This window comes from Limanda limanda, chromosome 4, assembly GCF_963576545.1.
Source record: "Limanda limanda chromosome 4, fLimLim1.1, whole genome shotgun sequence".
Classification (NCBI taxonomy): Eukaryota; Metazoa; Chordata; class Actinopteri; order Pleuronectiformes; family Pleuronectidae; genus Limanda; species Limanda limanda.
Window position 1 is genome coordinate 5,094,488 of NC_083639.1, and position 19,736 is coordinate 5,114,223.

The following is a 19,736-nucleotide window of genomic DNA, read 5'->3' on the forward strand; positions in this document are numbered from 1 at the left end:
CAACAGTGTCATAGCCATTAGTCCAAAATAATCCTGGTGGTCTCTTAAGTCGCCTTAAAAAAACAACTAAAAACTCAATCATCAAACAGGCCTTCGTATAGTTTTCTGCTGTCTAGTTTTTCAAATGTGTGTTTATATTTTATGATGTAGTTCCAGTAATTCATATAATTGTTGACAAGTAGTTTGTTGTCACAGTTGTTGCTATGGTTGCGGATTCCGTTATCAAACCTTTCCATATCCACACCATCAGCATCTTGCTGTGATTTGAATGTGATCTATAGACCTGAAGCTCTTTGTATGTGAATGAATTATAACAGCGTTTAGTTCCAGCTTCATCTTTCACCGATTTGCTTGCAGAAATTAAAACACCAACTCTTCTACATCTTTTCCTTCAGGCGAGATAATAGCTTTTTTCAACTTTGAAGAGTTTTTCAAAACATACAAAAAATGAGAGAGAGACAAAAAATGTTACCGCTGCAGTGACAGGGTCAAGTCCATCTGAATATTCTTTACTGCAAAATGCAGGTGGATGATGAATAATGCTGCTCCTGCTGCAGCAGCAGCACAGAGCTGACTCACTGCAGAGTGGAGAGAAACAAGCCTGACACTGACTGAGCTCACTATACAAAATTATGTTAATTTAAAAATATCAATCTAACATTGTGTGGCTCTCGTGCTAATTTAAAAGAAATTGCTCGGTTATGCTTGCATGTTTTCAGACGTATGACCAAAAAAGATTTTGGGTAAACAAATAATCGTGCGATGAAAATCTACTCAAATCAAATCAAAATGATCCCTTTGGGCAAATGTAACATGTTGTGTATTGTTGACAGGTTGTGTTGTGGCAGGACATTCCTATAGGGCAGGAGCTGCCATGCCATTTGGTTGTCTGACACTTGGGGAGAAGAAGGATTACAACAATCCCTCAGAGGTGAACGACAAATATGACCTCGGACAAATTGTTAAATCGTGAGTACATCTGTCGTAGTGATGTTTTTTTTTATAATAAGCACATAAATGCTTGTGAGAAAGTTAGTCGAAGAGTGTGATGCGTGTTCCCTCCTCTGCCTCTTTCACAGGGAGGAGTTTTGTGAGATTTTCCGGGCCAAGGATAGGAACACCTTGAAGATGTTCACCTGTAAAAAGTTCCACAAGAAGGACGGAAGGAAAGTGAGGAAGGCGGCCAAGAATGAGATAATGATCTTGAAGATGTGAGTGAAGTGTTAATCTCTTCATCATAGATATTTCATGCTGGAGGAACACTCCTGGAGCTTGAAGGTTTAATCTCAATTCATCAGCAAAATTCTTTCTTGAGCTCAGAAACCAGCATCATGAGATTTCGGCTTTGTACATTACAGCAGTAATACCACAGTAGTAGACACAGTAAAGTTCTAGTTACTCCTCTGTGCTACAGAGATCCTCTGTGTCGTAAAACTAGGCAACACTGTAGTTTATTAAAGGAGCTGTAGTTTATTTTAAATACTTATAAATACAATCAGGATTCCAAATTTGCAGCTGGAAAATCCCAACTGTAACAAAATGGTTTGGGGCTGAGGAAATCAGAAAGTATGAAATTACTTTTTTGTTTTCTCTCTTTTAATAATAACGAAAGTAAAGAATGTCTTTGTGTTGGAAATTGTTCATTGCTTTCAATTTAATTTGTAGAACCACTAGCTAATTTAAATATAAGACCTTCATTATGTTGATGATAACAATAATAATAACCAGCATATTTGATAAAAATGAATAAATCATAAAGTTATTTAAAGTTATTTGAGGCAGTGAGGATTATTACACTACTAACTTGAAATTACATAATATTGTGACATTTAAAACATGTGTTTAGATCCACATTGTGATGATTTGCAATAACACAAGTGATTAGTCCCAATCAACAAAGAAATGTTTGCTTTTTAGTACAAGTTAAACTTCTCTGTCCCCAAATGTCTTGTGTGGAGGGTCTGTGGCTGCCTTGTACATCTCGTTCCATCCATTCATTATTTCCTCCTTTCATTCCATTTCCCCTTTATCTGCTTTTTAAAGGGTAAAACATCACAACATCCTCCAGCTGGTTGACACGTTTGAAACTAAGAAGGAGTACTTCCTTTTTCTGGAACTGTGAGTATTATGCAAGCAGCAAGAGAGAAGACCGGTGTCTCAAACTGGTCATTTTATTCAACATGTACAATTGTTATGCATTTCTATCCTCGACAATATACATGTGTTTTAATTCGGTCGACCCGTTTGTTCAGCGCCACGGGCAGAGAGGTCTTTGACTGGATCTTAGATCAAGGCTACTACTCAGAGAGGGACACCAGCAATGTTATGAGGCAGGTGTTGGAAGCTGTAGCTTACCTGCACTCTCAGAAAATTGTCCACAGAAATCTGAAGGTATGTTACAACGCTGACACCTAGTGCAAACCAGCAGCATTTCACCAAAAACTGCCCTGTGCAAAGACAAAATCAGGTGGGTCACATGCCTTTCAATTTTATAGCCCGCACCTTTATTTGTTTGCTCATGCAGTTGGAGAACCTGGTGTACTTTAATCGTTTGAAGCACTCCAAAATCGTGATCAGTGACTTTCAGTTGGCAAAACTGGAAAATGGACTCATCAAGGACCCGTGTGGGACTCCGGAATATCTTGGTAAGGAGAATAACACCTGAATGTACCGTGATTTCTAATATTTATTAGTTAGGTTGATTTGTAAGAACACAGTAGGAACCAATCCGACAGTGATAGTCTAGATCTTCAGCTTATGATCAGGAAACATTAAGCTTGTTTCTGTTCTCAGCTCCTGAGGTGGTTGGGAGGCAGAGGTACGGGAGACCTGTGGACTGTTGGGCCATCGGTGTCATCATGTACATTCTGTAAGTGGCCATTCATTTTATCACACAGAAATTATTGTCTGATGTTTATTCATGTGTTATTAACCAAACATGCCGTGTGTTATTCTGTTCTTATTTTGCTGACTCAATAGTTTGTCTGGAAACCCTCCTTTCTATGACGACGCTGAAGAAGACGACTCTGACAACCGCGATAAGAACCTTTTCATAAAGATTTTGTCCGGGGACTATGAATTTGATTCCCCTTACTGGGATGACATCTCAGATTCTGGTGAAGAAAATAAATCAATTTTATATATAATGTGTCATGTATTGATATCACAAACGGCACAGATAATGTAATAAAGCTTTGTTTAACAGCCAAGACCTTAGTGGCATCCTTGATGGAAGTGGACCAAGATCAGCGATTGACTGCACAGGAAGCTATTGCCCATGAATGGTAAAATAATAATAATAATTAATTTGATCAAATATAAATGGTCCAAGTAACACAGCTAGAGCTATGAAGCTCGTTGTGCAGGCAGCACAAATCTAATTTCATGTTGGTGATAATGTTCTCCTGTTCCTTCTCTTAGGATTTCTGGAAACGCTGCCTCCGATAAGAACATTAAGGACGGTGTTTGTGCACAAATAGAAAAGAACTTTGCTAAAGCCAAGTGGAAGGTATTACACCTCATAAAGCTTCCATATCAATACAGTGTTTGCGCATTATTTGATAGGTGTATAAAACTAAATGATGAGGTTCTCTACATGATCATGGTCCGGACTGGACTGTATTGTCTATTTGAAAAATTCTATACTCTGATGATACAAGATAACCACAATTTTGACTGAATGAATATTAATATACACTCTAGCAATTATCTCGTGGTTCTTTCCTCTGACACAATCATCTTCACACAAATTGTCAAAAACATATTCATATGTCCCTGCAATCAATCTGATTCTAGGTAATAAGAGTTTTAAATAATTTACAACGTTTAATTAATATTGTTGGGGGCTATGAGGGTACTTCTACCCTCTCCCTTGTTTTATTTTCCAAAAAATTCCCGAAAAATGGTACGCTCCTGAGAGACAAACTGGGTACTCACCCTCAAGAATAAAACCAGTTATCAAAGCAATCAATGTCCGTACAGTTTTGTATTTTACTAAAATGTCAAAAGCCTTGAAGCCAGATGACTTGTTTGGAGCATTCACTTGTTTTGTTTCTGTATTGCTCACATTTCACTGTAAGAATCTATTAGTAAAGTTTGCTTTATGTTGTAATTTAATTTGAACTAACCTTGTTTTTTTATATTATCATAACAGAAAGCTGTCAGAGTGACCACCCTCATGAAGAGGCTCCGGGCTTCTGAGCAGGGGGAATCTGGGGCCTCTGGTCTCACCGAGGGGGCTGCAGCTGACCCCAACGCCCCCAGCGGCGCTGCTCCAGCTCTTCCGCTGGGCAACAGGTTAAAGGCCGCCCTCATCGAAAAGGCTCCCGACACACAAACTGCCACCATCACCCAGCCCAGTGCAGCCAGACCGGACGAGCAGATGCGGTGCAACGGCGACGTCCCTCAAATGTTGCCACAGAAGAAGGCAGATTAGTTCAATAAATGAAGAGGACCCTTGGAAAACAACAAGCACATGTGCGGTTCAGCCAATCAGTTTGGCCTGTGATGATACCATGTCTATGATGTTTGATTATCACCAGTTTGCTGAATTATTTCACAAAGCCATGCATCCCATCTTCATTGCCTTCTGTACTGATCTATTGAATAGTGTTCTCCATGCTCCCTTGTTATTTTATGTACAAGTCCCTTTAAAGCTAGTTGCAAAGTAGCTCTTCTGTTGTTTCCTTTCTCCTTAAGAACTGTAGAATCTCAGTGTTATGTAGTGAAATCCTCATCTTTAGTCATCAGCTCATTGTATATAGATGTAATTTGTCTGTTAAAACAAACTGCTAGTTTTCAGCCGCAGAACTTACAATCCTGAGTTCAAGTCTTGTGACTTAAAGTTTTTAGTTGAAAGATTTAGTGAATTGATCAAATCAAGGTGTATTTCAAGAAATAGAATGAATTTACGAGAAATGTTAATGATAATATATTTGAGTTGACTCTTTAGAAATCATGCCTCAAAAATATAACAGGAAATCTGTCACATATTAGTTGAATTAATCATAGAACAATTTGTTGTGTTGTTTTAAACATAGAAATAAAGTGATTTTAGTTATCCTGACAAAATTGTATGATGCTTGTATGATACTTGTATGAGGACGATCCCTGAAATGTTTTTATGGTGAAATACTATGAAACAATTTGTGGCTAAAGCTCAACATCCTAAATAGAAAAATTTTGGTTTATCTTCAACTAGACAACTTAGAATTTTAAGGCAGCAAGAAAGTATATTTTTAAGTTAAAGTGCCTTAATATTTGTTGCAGTAATGTTGCTGAAATGTTTCAAAAGAAACAACTTGTTTAGAAATGCTTACCGACTTCTTTTAAATGTTTTAGCCCTTTTCCTTTGCTCCTCTGTTTAGTCTTACGCTGTTGTACTGATACTTGTGTTCTGTCCACTTCATTTAAAACACAGAAAACTAGGTTTAGAGCCTCCATATGTGAAGTGGCGTTTTAGCTGTTATTGTGTTGTCCTTTGTAATTAGTAAGTTCAGAGTTTAAAGTTGAGTCCATATACCGCTATGTATATTTGCAATGTATACATGTGTATTTTTTTATTTACATACTACAACATTTAGCTGAGCTAACAGGTTGCTGCAACGCTTGTGAATGAATAAAATTAGCAATACTAATGTTGCTGAAACTAAAAGTTGTCTATTGCGGTGTGTGTTTTCATATTTTTAACAGTTATAGTATTTGTATTGGTCACAGATGCTTCACTGTGAAGTTTTTTAGATAAATCAAACCAATGATTAAATTCAGAGGTCAGTCATTGTTTGAAAATGGTGATTTATCTGCCTTTTAACAATGAGCAATACATTTTTTTATTTTTTTATTTATTAACCCCCTGCACAGAAGTGGACTGCACATCTCCTGCGCAGAAGTAGACTGCGCAGGATTAATTAAATTAAATTAAATTTTAAATTTAGATTTAAATTTAATTTAAATTTTCTAGTGTTTTCTCAGTTTTTTCAGTTTAGCCTTTATGCACTCTTTTCTAGTTTCCTGTATTTGCACGTTTGTTTTGTTTTGTAGGAACCTTAGCCTTAATCTAAGGACTCTTGTGTTTTGCTACTGAACTTGGTTTTGCTTCCGTAACTTATATTTTCAATTGCATAACATATACTTTTACTAGATGAAGTTGTGGTGATGTTCTGTGCTCAGGTCCTGTTACTTTGAAGCTTTATATGATCTTAAATGAATTCGGTTAGGTGGTGACCTGATAGCTGAATGGTTAAGATGCACATACTATGGTCATATATGAGCTCTGGTTTCTATTATTGTTATGTTGTTTGTTTTTTAACATGAACCTGAACCACCCACCACATCAGCTTGATTAAAAGATCATTATAATTATTAGTATTAGATGGTTGTTTTGAAATCACTGAGAAGCTTTTATACACAATCAGATACATATGCAGATTCACTTATATGTAACTATTTAAGTGGCTGTACTTGTTTATCCCTCTGGAGACACTCGGAGCTTTTTGACCCAGGGGGATGCCCGGTGGGTCAAACTCCCAACCCTGAAATTATATAACAAGTAGGACATTTTACAGTCCACTTTTTCTATTCATAATGAAAAAATATCTAATAACTTTAACACCAGCTTTGGGGGCAATTAAGTACAGCACAATTAATTTAGTCAGCTATATTTATAATTATTATTAAGATTTTAAATGGGGTAACAAAGCAGGAGCGGAGGGGTGATGTCCAATAGATGTGTTTGAGTCCACAAAACACTTTTTGGGTTTCAGGGGGAAACAGTGTTGCATCCAAATCCAATAGAAAGAGAATAACAGAGGACATTTAGGCTAAAAACATTGTGTAAATGACACGGTTTTCGAGTTAAATTTGTATCTTGGGGCTCCCTGACACTTAGATGACACCACGGGAGCAGTATGGAGACTTTTCTTGTTGTTTTTATACATTTTAAGAGTTGGTCACCATTAACTTCCATTCCATTGAATTTAGCTGTAACGCTGTTTACCCCTGGAACTCCAAAAGTGTGTTGTGGACTACCACCCCTCCTGACAGTTGTTTTATGGCCGCTTGGTGGCAGCAGTCGGCCCGACAGCTCCCCGCGATGCGGAAGAAGAAGAAGGTTCGTGTCCACTGCAGCAGCACGAGAAGAAGAAGAAGAAGAAGATCGTCTCCATTTTTTGTCGGTTTGTTGGATCTATCGACGACCTACTCGTGAAAAACACCAGAATATTGATACTGAGCTGGATAAACAAGTAAGTTACGTCCCACAAAATACAACATACGGTAAAATATAATAATTATAACGTTGTGTTCTAATGGCTCCGTTTTGAGACTGCGTACATCCACCGGCTTGTACCGCTGTTAGCTTAGAGGAGCTAGCCCCCGACACGGTCATCCTCCTAATGGTGTCGTTCGTTACAATGATCTGATTCAGGTCGATACTTTAAACCAGCACAGAAACACCTCTATATACCACTGTTTATTTTAATGGGTTTGACTGTGTTTGTGCTCTCGATCTAAATAGCACAGTTATTTATTTGTGTTGTGGCGTAGATTCTTCAGGCCTAGTGATGGTCAATCAACGACTTATGCAGCTTAGCATTCCCTCGTCCAGCGTCACTCACTCCACGTCTCCAAAAATAAAAAAATAAAGTATTAAAATCAGTTTTAGGTGGCAATGCACACAAGGACGTCTTCTAACGCTTGTTTTTAGGGTCGTTCACTCAACGCCCTACTTCCAGCGGGGGTCCTGTATTGAATATGGTCAAAATGGTGATTTTATTAACCTTAATAAAATTATTTTTTATCTTGTTTTCAATTTTCTTTCCAGATAGGATTGAGACTGCAGCCATGTGGGATGGACCAGGGCCCAGGCAGGGACCACGGGGAGGACCGCCCTTCCGGTAAACAACCATCATTTAGTCACTGGCAATAGATTATTATTATTATTATTATACATTCCAATTGAGTGAGAATGAAATATGATCTCTTCAGTAAGGAGAGGATGTTGTTTGTGCTTGTGCTGTTCGCTAGGGGCCAGGAACATGGTTCAAAAGTGCTATACTCTCATATGTTGGTCTGCATATTATTGTTATAGCTAGGTCAGCATTCTGTGGAATGCCTCATTTTGTGTTCCCTTCTTAAACCATTTATTTATATGTTTAATGTGTAATGTAAATTTCATTAATAGGCAAAATATTAAAACTCTACCATGTAGCGATATACTGCTTATTCATTGTGCAAAGCTCAAAAAAGAACAGTTTAAAACCACCAACCGACACTCAGAAATCACTCCTTAAACTCAATGATATCAACAGACATGAAATATTATATCCTGATTTGGTTTTTGGCCATGTCATCCAGCCCTGGTGTAACACATTAGTGCTCTAGTCTCTTTTTAGACTTGCTCATTGCTTAACTGATTTATTTAATGTTTATTCAGCTAACTCTGCTAGCCCCTTTCTGTATACCTACAGCGTACAACAGTCTCACCATGTGTATGTATGTGTATACCACTCTATATGGTGATTGGTTGAGGAATTCTGTATTACAACAGTTTACGCTCCTGCATTATTTAGTTTTAAGAATGATTTTCTGTTACGTGCGTGCCAAACTAATCAGTAGCCTAACATATTAATATGTGTTCCAGTGGAGATCATCGTGGAGAAGCGTTTGGGGGCAGAGATCGTCCCATGCCTGATTATAGAGGTAGAGATGGGATGAATATGGGTCCCATGGGTCATATGGGCCAGAGACCTCTTGATCTACCATCTATGGACATGAGGAGGATGGATGCACCACCTATGAGGGGCTGTGATGTGGATCCACGTGATATGCGAGGTAGAGAACCTAACAGGGATTTCTTCAGACCTGAAGATGAACCAGATTTCAACCTCAGGAGGCATTTTGAAGGTTCCATCAGAGAAAAACTGATAAACGCCGCAGGGTTACCGGGACCAGGCAGGAACTCGGCAGACATGGAAGCAAGGGGTATGCCACCACGGGATCCTAACAGTAAATTTATGGACATGAGAGACAGAGAGTCGTTTCAATACAACATGCCACATTTCAATAATCCCAATGTTGATGGAAGAAGAGGGTTTCCTATGGACCGATCAGAGCGAAATGATGGATTAAGGGACATGCGTGACCGGCCCCCAACAGGCCCTGGTGACAGAGATCGCTTTGATATGGACTTACCTCCACGTGAAAGGAGAATGATGGACTCTGACAGAAGAGGAGGGACAGCTTTAAATTCAAGAGGCGGATTTGATTCTGATATGGATTTCAGAAATCGTCCTGAACCGTCATCTGAATTTAGAGGTAGAGATCGATCACCCATAAGATTTGGAAACAATGATGTCCCCCCAGTGGACAGGGCGAGGTCAGATATGCCTTCAGACATGTCTGGCCCTCAAAGATCACAGTTTTTGGGTGGGCAAGAATCACTAAGAGAGAGAGGTTATAAAGAGTCTAGTAGCAGTCCCCTCATGGATTATCGGAGTGGTGAAGAGATGACTCTTGCAGAAGAATGGAAGAGTCGCCAGTGCGACAAAAAAACATTCGAACCCCCGGGTAAAGGTAGGGCAGCTTTACCTGAACCCAGCTTCCCTGTAGGGTTTGGCAGAGATGCTTCTGTTAGGGACTCACAACAGTTTCAGGGAAGGGATCGACCATCTACTGAATTCCAGAGGAAAGATCTTGGCTTTCCTCGTGGTGACCACTTCCCTGCTGTTGACCTACCACCAATTGTCAGGAAATCTCCACAAGACAGTCAACCTCCAGGAATAAGCCTGTTTACTGGCCCTCTTGGTAGAGAAAAAGAAAGTAAGCATTGGCATGGAGAAAGGGAGTCAAATCGCAGTCGGGATAAATCACATCGTGATGAAAGACCCCCTTACCATCAAGACAAGACCCTACCCACACTTGAGAGCCTGCAGCCAAATGATTCTTTTAAAGGGTTGAAGGAAAGTCCAGCTCCTGTCAGGGGTGCGATGGGCCTGGCCCATGATTTCCAAAGCAGCAGCACCGTACAGACCAGAGATCAAGACTACAGGGATATTGATTACAGGACCGGGTCCGGGAGACCTTTTGATTTCAAATGTGCGGAGCTTCCACCACCAGAGAAACTCGTCATCGAGTCTAAACCAATTGCACCTTCAAAGTTTAGTGAAACTGTCTCTCAGGTAAGTACACATTCTCGTTCAAGTCATATTTGCTTTTTCTTATAATTTTAATGTTTTGTAACCATCATTTCAATCTAAATGTCTGTGAAGGATCAGGATTACAGGAGTGCAACCGTGAAGGAGAAAGTTTCCAATACAATATCTGTAATTGGTATTCCGAAGACTGCCACAATGGAGCAGGTAATTATCAAAGAGAAAAAACGCTTTGTGTTAATTACCAAGCTGTCTTGGTAGTTTTCATAGACAGCCATGGCACACTCCATTAACTCAGTTCAATATTTTGTGTTTTTGCAGATTCTTGGGGCTTTCGCGATCCGTGATGGTGTTCCAATGCAGGGGATGAAAATCAAAAATGTGGTGCCGGGTAAGAATGAAGTTTCTTTTTGGAACTGTTTGTGTCATTCGATCGCTAACGTGTTCCTCGACATTTCGCTCTTAACGACATTTGAACCTCCGCATTCTTTCTTTTTTACGATCATGGTTGCTGTTGTTGCTGGTTTGTGTGAACTCACTCATAAAGAAGGTGGGGGGGATCTCTGTTATAGCATCCTTTTTCAAGTCGGAAGGTGTTGGGTCATTGTCAGTTGTAAGTAAAGGAGTTACCAAGGATCCAACATTAGAAGCGCCGGATAGTGGCAGTCACAGAAGGTCTGGGACAAGTGACTCATTGAATGTGTCCTTCAGGACAGTTCATCCTATTTCTTAATTTGAAAAAAGATCAAGTCAACAAACCTGAAACGAAAACTTGTTAGTGCTTTGTTCATCCTGCTGATCCAAACATCTGGATTAGTGAAAGTTTTCTTCAATGTATGGCTGTAAATGTGGTTTTATATGATGCCAAGCCTTTTTGTGAAGATTATGTCTTAAAGGCCTTTTAGTTTTTGCATTAATCAAAACACCATCACAAATTTGATATAAAACAAAATATGTAATTACTGAATGGTCTCCTTGGGGCACACCAAGCAGTTGTTCACTGCCACTGGTCTGGAATATCTGTATGATAAGTCTTGACTCAGCGCCTTTCATGGCAAGGTCTGATATGACTTCAGTCATCTGAAGCCTGGTTAGAGAAAAAGCCTAAACAAAATGTGTTTTTCCCTGAAAAGGTACGTGTCTCACTTGAGGGATAAAGATTCGCTCACACTGTTCTCGATGTATACACGAACTGGTGGCTTGAATGTTTTAGTGGGTGGCTGTCATTACTGGCATTGACTAACAAAAACCCATCTGTATTTCAAATGCTGTCCCCAGGTTACAGCTACGATACGGCCTATGTGGAGTTTTTAAACCTCGAGGATGCAGTCCACTTCATGGAGTCCAACAAGGTGGCCCATCCTCGTCACTCTACGAAGGCCGTCTCTCCCATCAGGATTTCGAGGGGTTGAGAGGGCATTTTGTAGATGGGGGAGGGGGAGAACCTGGGAATTCGGGTTGCTGTTATTTGTGGTTCACTAACTTTAGGATATTTAGGTGTCACCTTTTGACATTTTTAGGTACTAATGTCTTAAACCTCAACAGTAAGTCTTAGTATTTAAAGTATTATTAAAATTACTTGCAAAGCTATGATAGTACTCCAGGTCACTTGTTAAGCAAGTTAAATATATATATATATATATTTATATCACAATTTCCATGGCAAGTTTCCCTCCAGTTGTTTACTATTTGTTCTAACCCAAAATTAGCCACAAACTGCCTGAAATAAGTTAAACCAGAAAATGTTGAGGAAGACTAAAACTAATTAAGGAATATTTAATGATTTAATGATGATTATGACAATGAAGGTACTGTACTCAGCCAACATTTATTATGTTGTAATTTCGTCTTTGTAACAAAGACGATCGCAGAAATGATTCCGACTTATTAATCTTTGTGTTTCAAGTTTTATTTTGTCATTGCTTTGTGCGCCCATCCGTTAAGTGTCTGTTGTTGAAGAAGCTTCAGACATTAGCATTTTCTTACCAATTCCTTGGCATGTCTTCAGAACCAGAACAGACCGCAGTTAAAGATGCAAGGGGCTAGTTGGTGGCGAGTGGTATTGTTCCAGGATTTTAGTTTGAGTAAAGAGGTGTATCAGATATTGAATCCTTGAGCAGTGGTGTACAAACTCTGTCACTGACCTTTACAACCCTGGAATTTTATCACAGTGGAAGTTAGTTTATCATATGTCACAACGTTCATTATGTAAACAGGTGATTGTCTTCCACAGCTATGTACCAGAGAGGTTTGGTTTTGCTGCTGCAGTGCCTTGCCAGAGAATGGCTCAATGCTTTCTGACAAGAGTTGAGCCAGGTGGAACCTTTTTGCTGGAAAATTTGTTTTTGTTGCTGAATCTCTACAGCGGCATCCCCACTGTGTCGCTGGACTGACCTCATTCAAATGAATGAGGGGACTGTTTTTTCATGTAGGGCTATAATCGGTCTTGATGTGGCCTTATTAATGAAAACTCTCCTATATTGATTTAATGGTTAATATACAGTCAATAGTTTGTTTGCATACTTTTCAGAAGAAATTAAGGATTATTTTATGTTATAGCAGTTTCTTTGAAAATTAAGATTTTTACATTATTTACCTCAAGACTTTTTTGTTATTGCTTCTGTTAGGTATGTTGCCAGTGTGACTTATTGGATGCCAATGGCAGTAGGTCTATCAAGTTGGTTTCAAGCGACATTGTTCCATTGCACAGGAATCTTATTGTGCCAATCGATTTTGATTTCTTTTCTTAAAGAGGCACCAGCTGGATAAAAAAGGTAATTTAACCTGTTAATTATTACTTCATCTACTTGATGGATTGATATTTACCCCTGACCTTTCTTCTCACACGACCATGCAGCTGACTGGTGGTTCTGAGAGATTCTCTACAGATGATGGATACTTTGCGATACAGACTTCGGTTTTGTTTTTTTATGTGGTTACCGACTTTCCATCTAGTGCCATTATGAGGTCGATTTCCCAATACTTGGTTTGCTTTTCTTTATATTGACAATTACAGCTTCATAAAATGTCCATTGTGGATTCAGACGTTAAGTCTTGTTGTCTTGAAGTTTCTGCGGCAGCTTGTCTGTGGCAAACATTTTGCTTGTTCAAGTTGTTTTCAGTCATCTGTGACTTCTCCCAGAATGCCCCATCTCTTGATGGTGTTCTCTTGAAATTGTCAGCGAACTCTCACTGGGATTTTAACTTCCTTTGGATTTCTCTAAGAAATTTATGACCAAAGTTCTCATCTTGGGACAATGAACAAAGTCTTCAGCACTGACCAGATCGCTGCACTTACCCTATCATGAGATGTAGGAGATGGCTTTAGATTTGTTTAGTTTTATTTAAATTCATGGGTACTAAGAAAGGATATTGTATGTCATTGATGGCTAATTTTTGTTTGTACAAATGAGATGGTCTTTCGAATTGACCAGTAAGTATGGCTGATAAACACTCTAAAAATCTGAACAGTACATCTTTGTGCTGTGAGCTTTCTTTTGAAACAGCTTCTTTTACAAATGGAGTCTAGTATTGCAACGGTGTTTGGTTGTTCACCTTACCTGCTGAAGGTGTGGATCTCATTTGCACTTTGAAGTTCTGTTGCCTGTGAATATTTTCTGTGGTTATGAGTATTTCATTGACAAGAGTATTTGTAACTGAGAAAAAAGGAATCAGCCATTATTTTAATGAATGATCAGTTGTTTCCTTAATTTAACGAAACTATGGCAAATATTCTGTAGCTCAAATTGTTTTCAGTTGTGGGGGTTTGTTGATTTTCTTTGTCTTGTGTGGCAGTGAACGGCAGATCTGTTGTTTTTTTTGGTTGGACAACACAAGTAATTCGAGGAGAATCGGGGGTTATAGAAAAAAGCGATGGTTTATTAAGTGATTTCTGACATTGTATGGATTAAAGGATTACTTGATTTATCGACAGAATTGCCACAGATAATGAAAATTATCCTTAGCTGCAGCCCACAAAACAATCAAATGTAGTAAGGGGAGGATTGGCTGTGTGAAGCATGGTCCTGGAGCTAGGCTTTGCACACCATAAGTGTTGGTCCATTTTATCCTCAGCAGTGAGGAGGGGGACTAAACCTGCCACAGTGCATGTCATTGATAGAATTTTAGGTATGAGTCACCAGTGTCGTTTTATGCTAATTAAAATTGTCTGTTCTTCTTTCAGGGGTCCCTAAAGGTTGGCACTAGAACGGCTGCCATGAAATTCATTCAGCCGGACGAGCGTGAAAGAGGTGTCCATGTAAGTAAAGTGAGAGAAATAATGTTTTTTTTGTAGTTCACCAGAAATTCCCAAATACAAATTTAAATAACTGTAATTTCCTTTATTATTACAGCTCTCATATTTAATGTAGCATTATTTCAAGAGTATTTTTTTAGTATAACAGCAAGCACATGTCACCCTGAGATTAGCCATTCTTTCTGAACAAGCAAATCTGAATGCGCAATAAAGGAGATTTCTAATATAAGAATACAGGGCCCACTCCTTTACCATATTGTTTACACCACCATAGTTCTAAAAGTAATTGAATGTCTTCCTTCCTTTCTTCCCAAATTAGGAATCAGACCAAAAACTAACCCAACACCAGGAGCCCCAGTTACCCAGACCAGTTGAACCATCAGAAGATTTGGACACTAACCTAAATGGGACCAAACTCAAAGGTCCTATGGATCCAATGTCCCACAACCTGTTCGAGCGCAACTCTGACCTGACCCCCGAGGCCTGGCAGCAGCAGGTTGACCAGCAGCTCCGACAGCAGGAGATGGAGCTGCAGGCCGAGTCTTTGGGAAACCGCGGCCCTCCTCATAACGGCTCTCGACCTGAGTCAGTGTTTAAAGACAGTAAAAGTACGTTCACGAAAGCTTCTGCTTTTTGTAACACTCATTGGACGGTTATGCTTTATTGTAATTCATAACTGGGTTGACTTGACAGTTTTTTTTCCCTCACTCTTCAGCTATGATTATTAAGAATGTGAAGCCCAACACAACAGTAGAGACTATCCTGAAAGCTTTGGATCCCTTTGCTTATCTGGATGAGAGAAATGTCCGACTAGTGAAGGCCAAGCCGCCTGGAGCCAAGTGCTTCTGCTTTGTTGACATGGACTCCCATGAGGTATATATATATATATATATATATATATATATATAACAAGAACTCTTAACCCAGTTCGCTGTTAATAACTTCATATTCTAAAAGTATATGAGTACCATCTTTCTGCAGCGCTGCACGATGATTTTCTTTCACTCATCAAAGTGTCTTCTTTTCTAGCAAGTAACACGTCTGGTTGAGCTCCTCACTAAACCCAGACCCCTCTACATTGATGGAGTCCGAGTTTATGCTGAGGTGGCAAAACCCCTAAAGAACCAAAAGTAAGTCACCAACGTGGCATGAAGTGTCCACTCACCATGTCTAATCAAGAAATCCAGTCTCAATTCGTCCTGATTATTTTCTGTCTGCTTCAGTTTTAGAAAAGATTTTGATAAACCAAACAGTTCCATCCTTGGCTTTGCACCTGAGCCCGGCATGATGGGGGTAAGTTGTGGTCTTTATATTCAATATTACTGAAAAGCAGAGAATGGTCAGAACTCTCAGCTTGACCAAATGTTTTATTTTTTTAATGTGGCATTCCAGCAGCTGCCATTCCCGCCACCTCCTCAGTACTTGCATCCTCTACAGCCGCCTCCTACTGCTCCCCCAGTTGGAATCCACGGTGAGACTTCATCAAACACACTCTTGTATTCTGTATTTCTGACCAGGCTCTATTTATTATTAACAAACTTGTATCAGTAAACATCATGGAATCATCTCAAGCTGTCTCTGACTTTTTGTCACCAGGTGATATGTTAATCGGCACTAATCTGGGTTCAGCTCCCAGCATAAGTCAGGTAAGTTGTGAATCAAAAAGCAAAGATATCAGATATTTTGTCTGAAAACTAGGCATTTATCTGGATTTATATATATTTCCTCTCCTCTTAGGGAGCTGGCTACTGTGAGCCCCAAACTGTGGATCCTTCCTTTCTTACTGGTGGAGCTCACGTGCCCACAGAACCTGCTGGTGTGATGAGGGCTGCTGCAGACGGATCTCAGCCCTCTGGTAAGACACAAACAAAGCATTTAAATCCAAATTGTCCGATCAACCTTTATCAATATCATTATAACATTGTAGTTGATTTGATCTACTTTATCCATGTAGCATTATTTTTACCAAAGATTAAAAGTGACATATGCACTTAGTTAGAAGGACTTTGAGAGAGAGAGCATGAAATATATGAACACAGGTTTAAAAGTTGATTAACTCAAGTTAGTACACTCACAATTGACTTTAAGTCAACTATCATAAAAATACCTGTTAACCCCGTTTCATTATCCACTTTTAAAGACTGGTTTTTTTTTTGTCTATTCCTGTTTAACCGGTCCTAATCTGTCCAGGCTCTGAGGTTCCAGACACGGCCAACTATTTGTATGATGCTACATCAGGCTTCTACTACGATCCTGAGACAACGCTTTACTATGATCCCAACTCTAGGGTGAGATTTCCTCTAATTAGATGTTTTCCTGCACGTTTATTGAATGTTTGAAGATGTATGAAAAAATATGTTGTGGTGTCATCTCACAATCCAGATAACAACCACGAGCACCACACAATGCTGGAGTGACAAAAGTACTAAAATATTTTCTTCCAGCTGCGTCTGTTGTCTCTGAGAAGAAGATTAGCAGATAACAAAAACAATTGTTTATCACTATATGATAATGATAGAAAATGAGTTTTGAAGGATTTCCTGTTCAGGTTAAGCTTAAATATGCAGTAAAAAGTCAACCTTCAACAACCATAACTGAATCATTGTTTTTGTCATTTCTCCAATCTCTTTTTGTATAGTATTTCTACAATGCTCAAACCCAGGAGTACATGTACTGGGATGCAGTGACAAAAGCGTACATCCCAGTTCCAGGGGGGAGCCCAGCTGAGGCCACGCCTGCGGCCATGACTGCTGAAGACCAGGCCATTCTTGCAAACCCAGCAGCAGATGCTCCCCTGGAAATGAAGAAACCATCAGAGTTGTCCGATTCAGAAGGAGTTGAGATGTCTGATTCTGATTCTGTCCCCACTTCTGTATCAACTCCTGAGAAGAAAGATGAAGAGGACGCTGCTAAAAAGGACAAAGACGACAAGCCAAGAAGTCTCGCTGCTGTCAAGGTAGCACTTCTGTTATACCTGTGTTCTAAATGGGACATGCACATGTTAAAGGGCAGGTTTTTAAAGTGGTTTGTTGCTGTTTGCAGATCATGAAAGATATGGAGAGATGGGCAAAGATCCAAAATCGGCAAAAAGACTGTGTCCGGTCCCCTTCACCGCTGCTGAGGACTGGAATGGACGATGATAGGAGGCAGTCAAAGACAGCTGATTGCGGTTTTGCTATCTTTGAAAGAAAGGTGAGTGGCCCACCTGAACCTTTTAGTGTGTTATAGTTTTACAAAGAGAGTAGATATAAGAAATATACATTTCTGTGGTCTTTTAATTATTTCTTTGAAATATTTTTCAACTGGTACTTGTCTACACCTCAGATATCCGGTGGAGATGATCTATTTAAAAAGCCCCTCGCTCCCCTTAAGAAAGATGAAAAGTCAAAGGTATGAATCCACCAGTGAAGAACATTTTACACACTTCGTAGTCCCTCTGGTTGTCACTGAGCCTTTGACCACACATCAGTCACTTTGTGTGCACTCCTGTGTGGGCCTTTAAAAAAAACAAGGAAGTAATGACATCAACACGTGTCTTTCTCAGCGTCCAATGGGTTCCCTGGGTCTGCTGGCGTCGGACTATGCGGCCGGAAGTGATGAAGAAGTTGAAGAGGATAAGGAAGAGGCAGCTAAAGGGAGTCAAGGCAGCCGCGGCCAGTCTGACGACAAAGAGGACAAACTGACGGACTGGAAGAAGATGGCCTGCCTGCTCTGTAGGAGACAGTTCCCCAACAAGGATGCTCTGCTCCGCCACCAGCAGCTTTCTGACCTCCACAAAGTACTACCTCTCTTCTTCTGTGTGAACACTTTTTTATACTCATCATGTACAAATAGCCCTTTAATACTTAATGTGTTGTCTCGACAGCAAAATATGGAAATCCATCTTAAGATCAAGAGGTCAAAGAAGGAGTTGGAGGCACTAGAACACCAGGAAAAACAAGTAAGCAAACAATATTAGGCTGTTATAGATATGCTGAGGACTTCCATGTGGTCAGCTGCTGATTGTAGCATGTGTCTTCCACAGTTGAGTGTCAAAGAACCCGTCAGAGCACCACAACCGAAAAGAAAAAAAACCCATCAGCAGCAGCAGCACCACAGTAGCTGGGCTGGAAGCTCCAGGTAGGTGTGCTTAACTAGGTGTTACCGACATAAGAAAGATTGGAAACTAAATGGCACTCTTACTCCGGATACTAATTAATATTTCCTTTTGTTTCAGGGACAATAAAGTCAGCGAGAGGCCTGGTTTAGGATCTGAACCCGCCCCGGTAGGTGTAGAGCCTTTTCAAATTTTTTATAAATACACATCACGTCGCTTCTTTTTTATTCAACTGATCTTCGCACTTCTTTTTTTCCAGCTGAGGAAAAAGAAGGAGACTGCTGCTTGGGACCACGCCACCTACAAACAAGCAGTACGGAAAGCCATGTTTGCCCGGTTCAACGAACTCGAGTGATCTCATCTGAGCACCTCGCCGCTTTGATATGTGAAATATTAAAGACACGCTCGTCCACCTCAGCATGAGAAATCCATTCGACTTTGCTGTTTCCCGGCGCCTGCAGAACCACAGATTTCTGCACTGAGATTAAGTGACTAATGATGTGGTTAGGGAAAAGTTAAAACTAAGAATTATTAACCATTATCATCGATGGATGTTGTACAGAAATTTATTCCTGTTAATTTGAGTATTATTCTCGTATGTGGCCTGTATGTGAAATGTGTATTTTTTTTAAATTAGCCTCACGCTGGCCACAGTCACATTTTGTTTTAGATCTGAATGATTTTTACATTGTCGTCATGGGTTGTAATTGCCCCTACATGTTCATATTTTTAAGTATAAAAAGTTATTAATAACATATATGTTTCCAGTGTTTTTGCTTCTGCATGTTTCAGCTGTTTGGTGTGAGTTGAATTGTGTTGTACATTCATCGTCACTAGATGGCAGAAAAATGCCTTTTTAGTTTTTCTCTTCAGTTGACGTAACCTATCTTAGTCAGTTTGCTGAAATTAAATCACCAGGACTAATTTAATTTTTACCAACTTAATGAAACAATATGTAATAAAACTCAAGTTTATACTTGAAAGTAGAGTTTAGTCTCACAGATTCCACTACAATGATCTTCCCAATTTGATTTATGAAATATCTGCCTTCGACAGTGATTTCAGTTTGTATTAGACACAGCTTTAACGTTCCCCTCTTGTGCACTGTAGGGTTTAGAACATGAAGCCCCCCCCCCTGACCTTTACTTATATGAAGAAGCCATCCCTCACCCCCCCTCTGGCTGTGGCATGTAGAGGATTGCATGGGTTTAGTGTACTGACATACAAGCTCCTCTGA

The 19,736-nt window shown here is 39.7% G+C and overlaps 2 protein-coding genes across 3 annotated transcripts; both read left to right on the forward strand.

The window, feature by feature from the left end:
* The first annotated feature begins 874 nt into the window (after positions 1-874).
* On the forward strand, positions 875-4,435 carry LOC132999483 (caM kinase-like vesicle-associated protein). The gene is made up of 10 exons (XM_061069169.1): positions 875-969; positions 1,080-1,211; positions 2,044-2,118; positions 2,253-2,391; positions 2,525-2,645; positions 2,794-2,869; positions 2,980-3,116; positions 3,206-3,284; positions 3,421-3,508; positions 4,154-4,435. Exons 1-10 carry the CDS (start codon positions 875-877, stop codon positions 4,433-4,435), a joined length of 1,224 nt encoding a protein of 407 aa, XP_060925152.1.
* A 2,699-nt stretch (positions 4,436-7,134) lies between these two features.
* Positions 7,135-19,254, forward strand: rbm6 (RNA binding motif protein 6). 2 transcript variants are annotated; one of them, XM_061069166.1, is made up of 23 exons: positions 7,135-7,241; positions 7,820-7,892; positions 8,639-10,175; positions 10,266-10,355; positions 10,470-10,539; positions 11,427-11,500; positions 14,332-14,406; positions 14,723-15,011; positions 15,119-15,276; positions 15,433-15,533; positions 15,627-15,696; positions 15,796-15,874; positions 16,000-16,049; positions 16,141-16,258; positions 16,594-16,691; positions 17,042-17,359; positions 17,446-17,595; positions 17,728-17,793; positions 17,948-18,181; positions 18,269-18,343; positions 18,428-18,522; positions 18,620-18,668; positions 18,759-19,254. In XM_061069166.1, exons 2-23 carry the CDS (start codon positions 7,840-7,842, stop codon positions 18,852-18,854), a joined length of 3,945 nt encoding a protein of 1,314 aa, XP_060925149.1. In that variant the 5' UTR covers positions 7,135-7,241; positions 7,820-7,839; the 3' UTR covers positions 18,855-19,254. The 2 variants fall into 2 exon arrangements, with proteins under 2 accessions (XP_060925149.1, XP_060925150.1); XM_061069167.1 differs by having other exon boundaries at positions 15,799-15,874.
* The last annotated feature ends 482 nt before the right edge of the window (positions 19,255-19,736 follow it).

What these genes read in the sequence shown, in the direction of transcription:
- LOC132999483 (XM_061069169.1), top strand. Translation starts at nt 875, where the DNA reads ATGCCATTTGGTTGTCTGACACTTGGGGAGAAGAAGGATTACAACAAT. An exon ending in TTGTCCACAGAAATCTGAAG is followed by an intron (nt 2,392 to 2,524) that starts GTATGTTACAAC and finishes TTGCTCATGCAG; the next exon opens with TTGGAGAACCTGGTGTACTT. An exon ending in TTGCTAAAGCCAAGTGGAAG is followed by an intron (nt 3,509 to 4,153) that starts GTATTACACCTC and finishes TTATCATAACAG; the next exon opens with AAAGCTGTCAGAGTGACCAC.
- rbm6 (XM_061069166.1), top strand. Translation starts at nt 7,840, where the DNA reads ATGTGGGATGGACCAGGGCCCAGGCAGGGACCACGGGGAGGACCGCCC. An exon ending in TTAGTGAAACTGTCTCTCAG is followed by an intron (nt 10,176 to 10,265) that starts GTAAGTACACAT and finishes ATGTCTGTGAAG; the next exon opens with GATCAGGATTACAGGAGTGC. An exon ending in TTGACATGGACTCCCATGAG is followed by an intron (nt 15,277 to 15,432) that starts GTATATATATAT and finishes CTTCTTTTCTAG; the next exon opens with CAAGTAACACGTCTGGTTGA.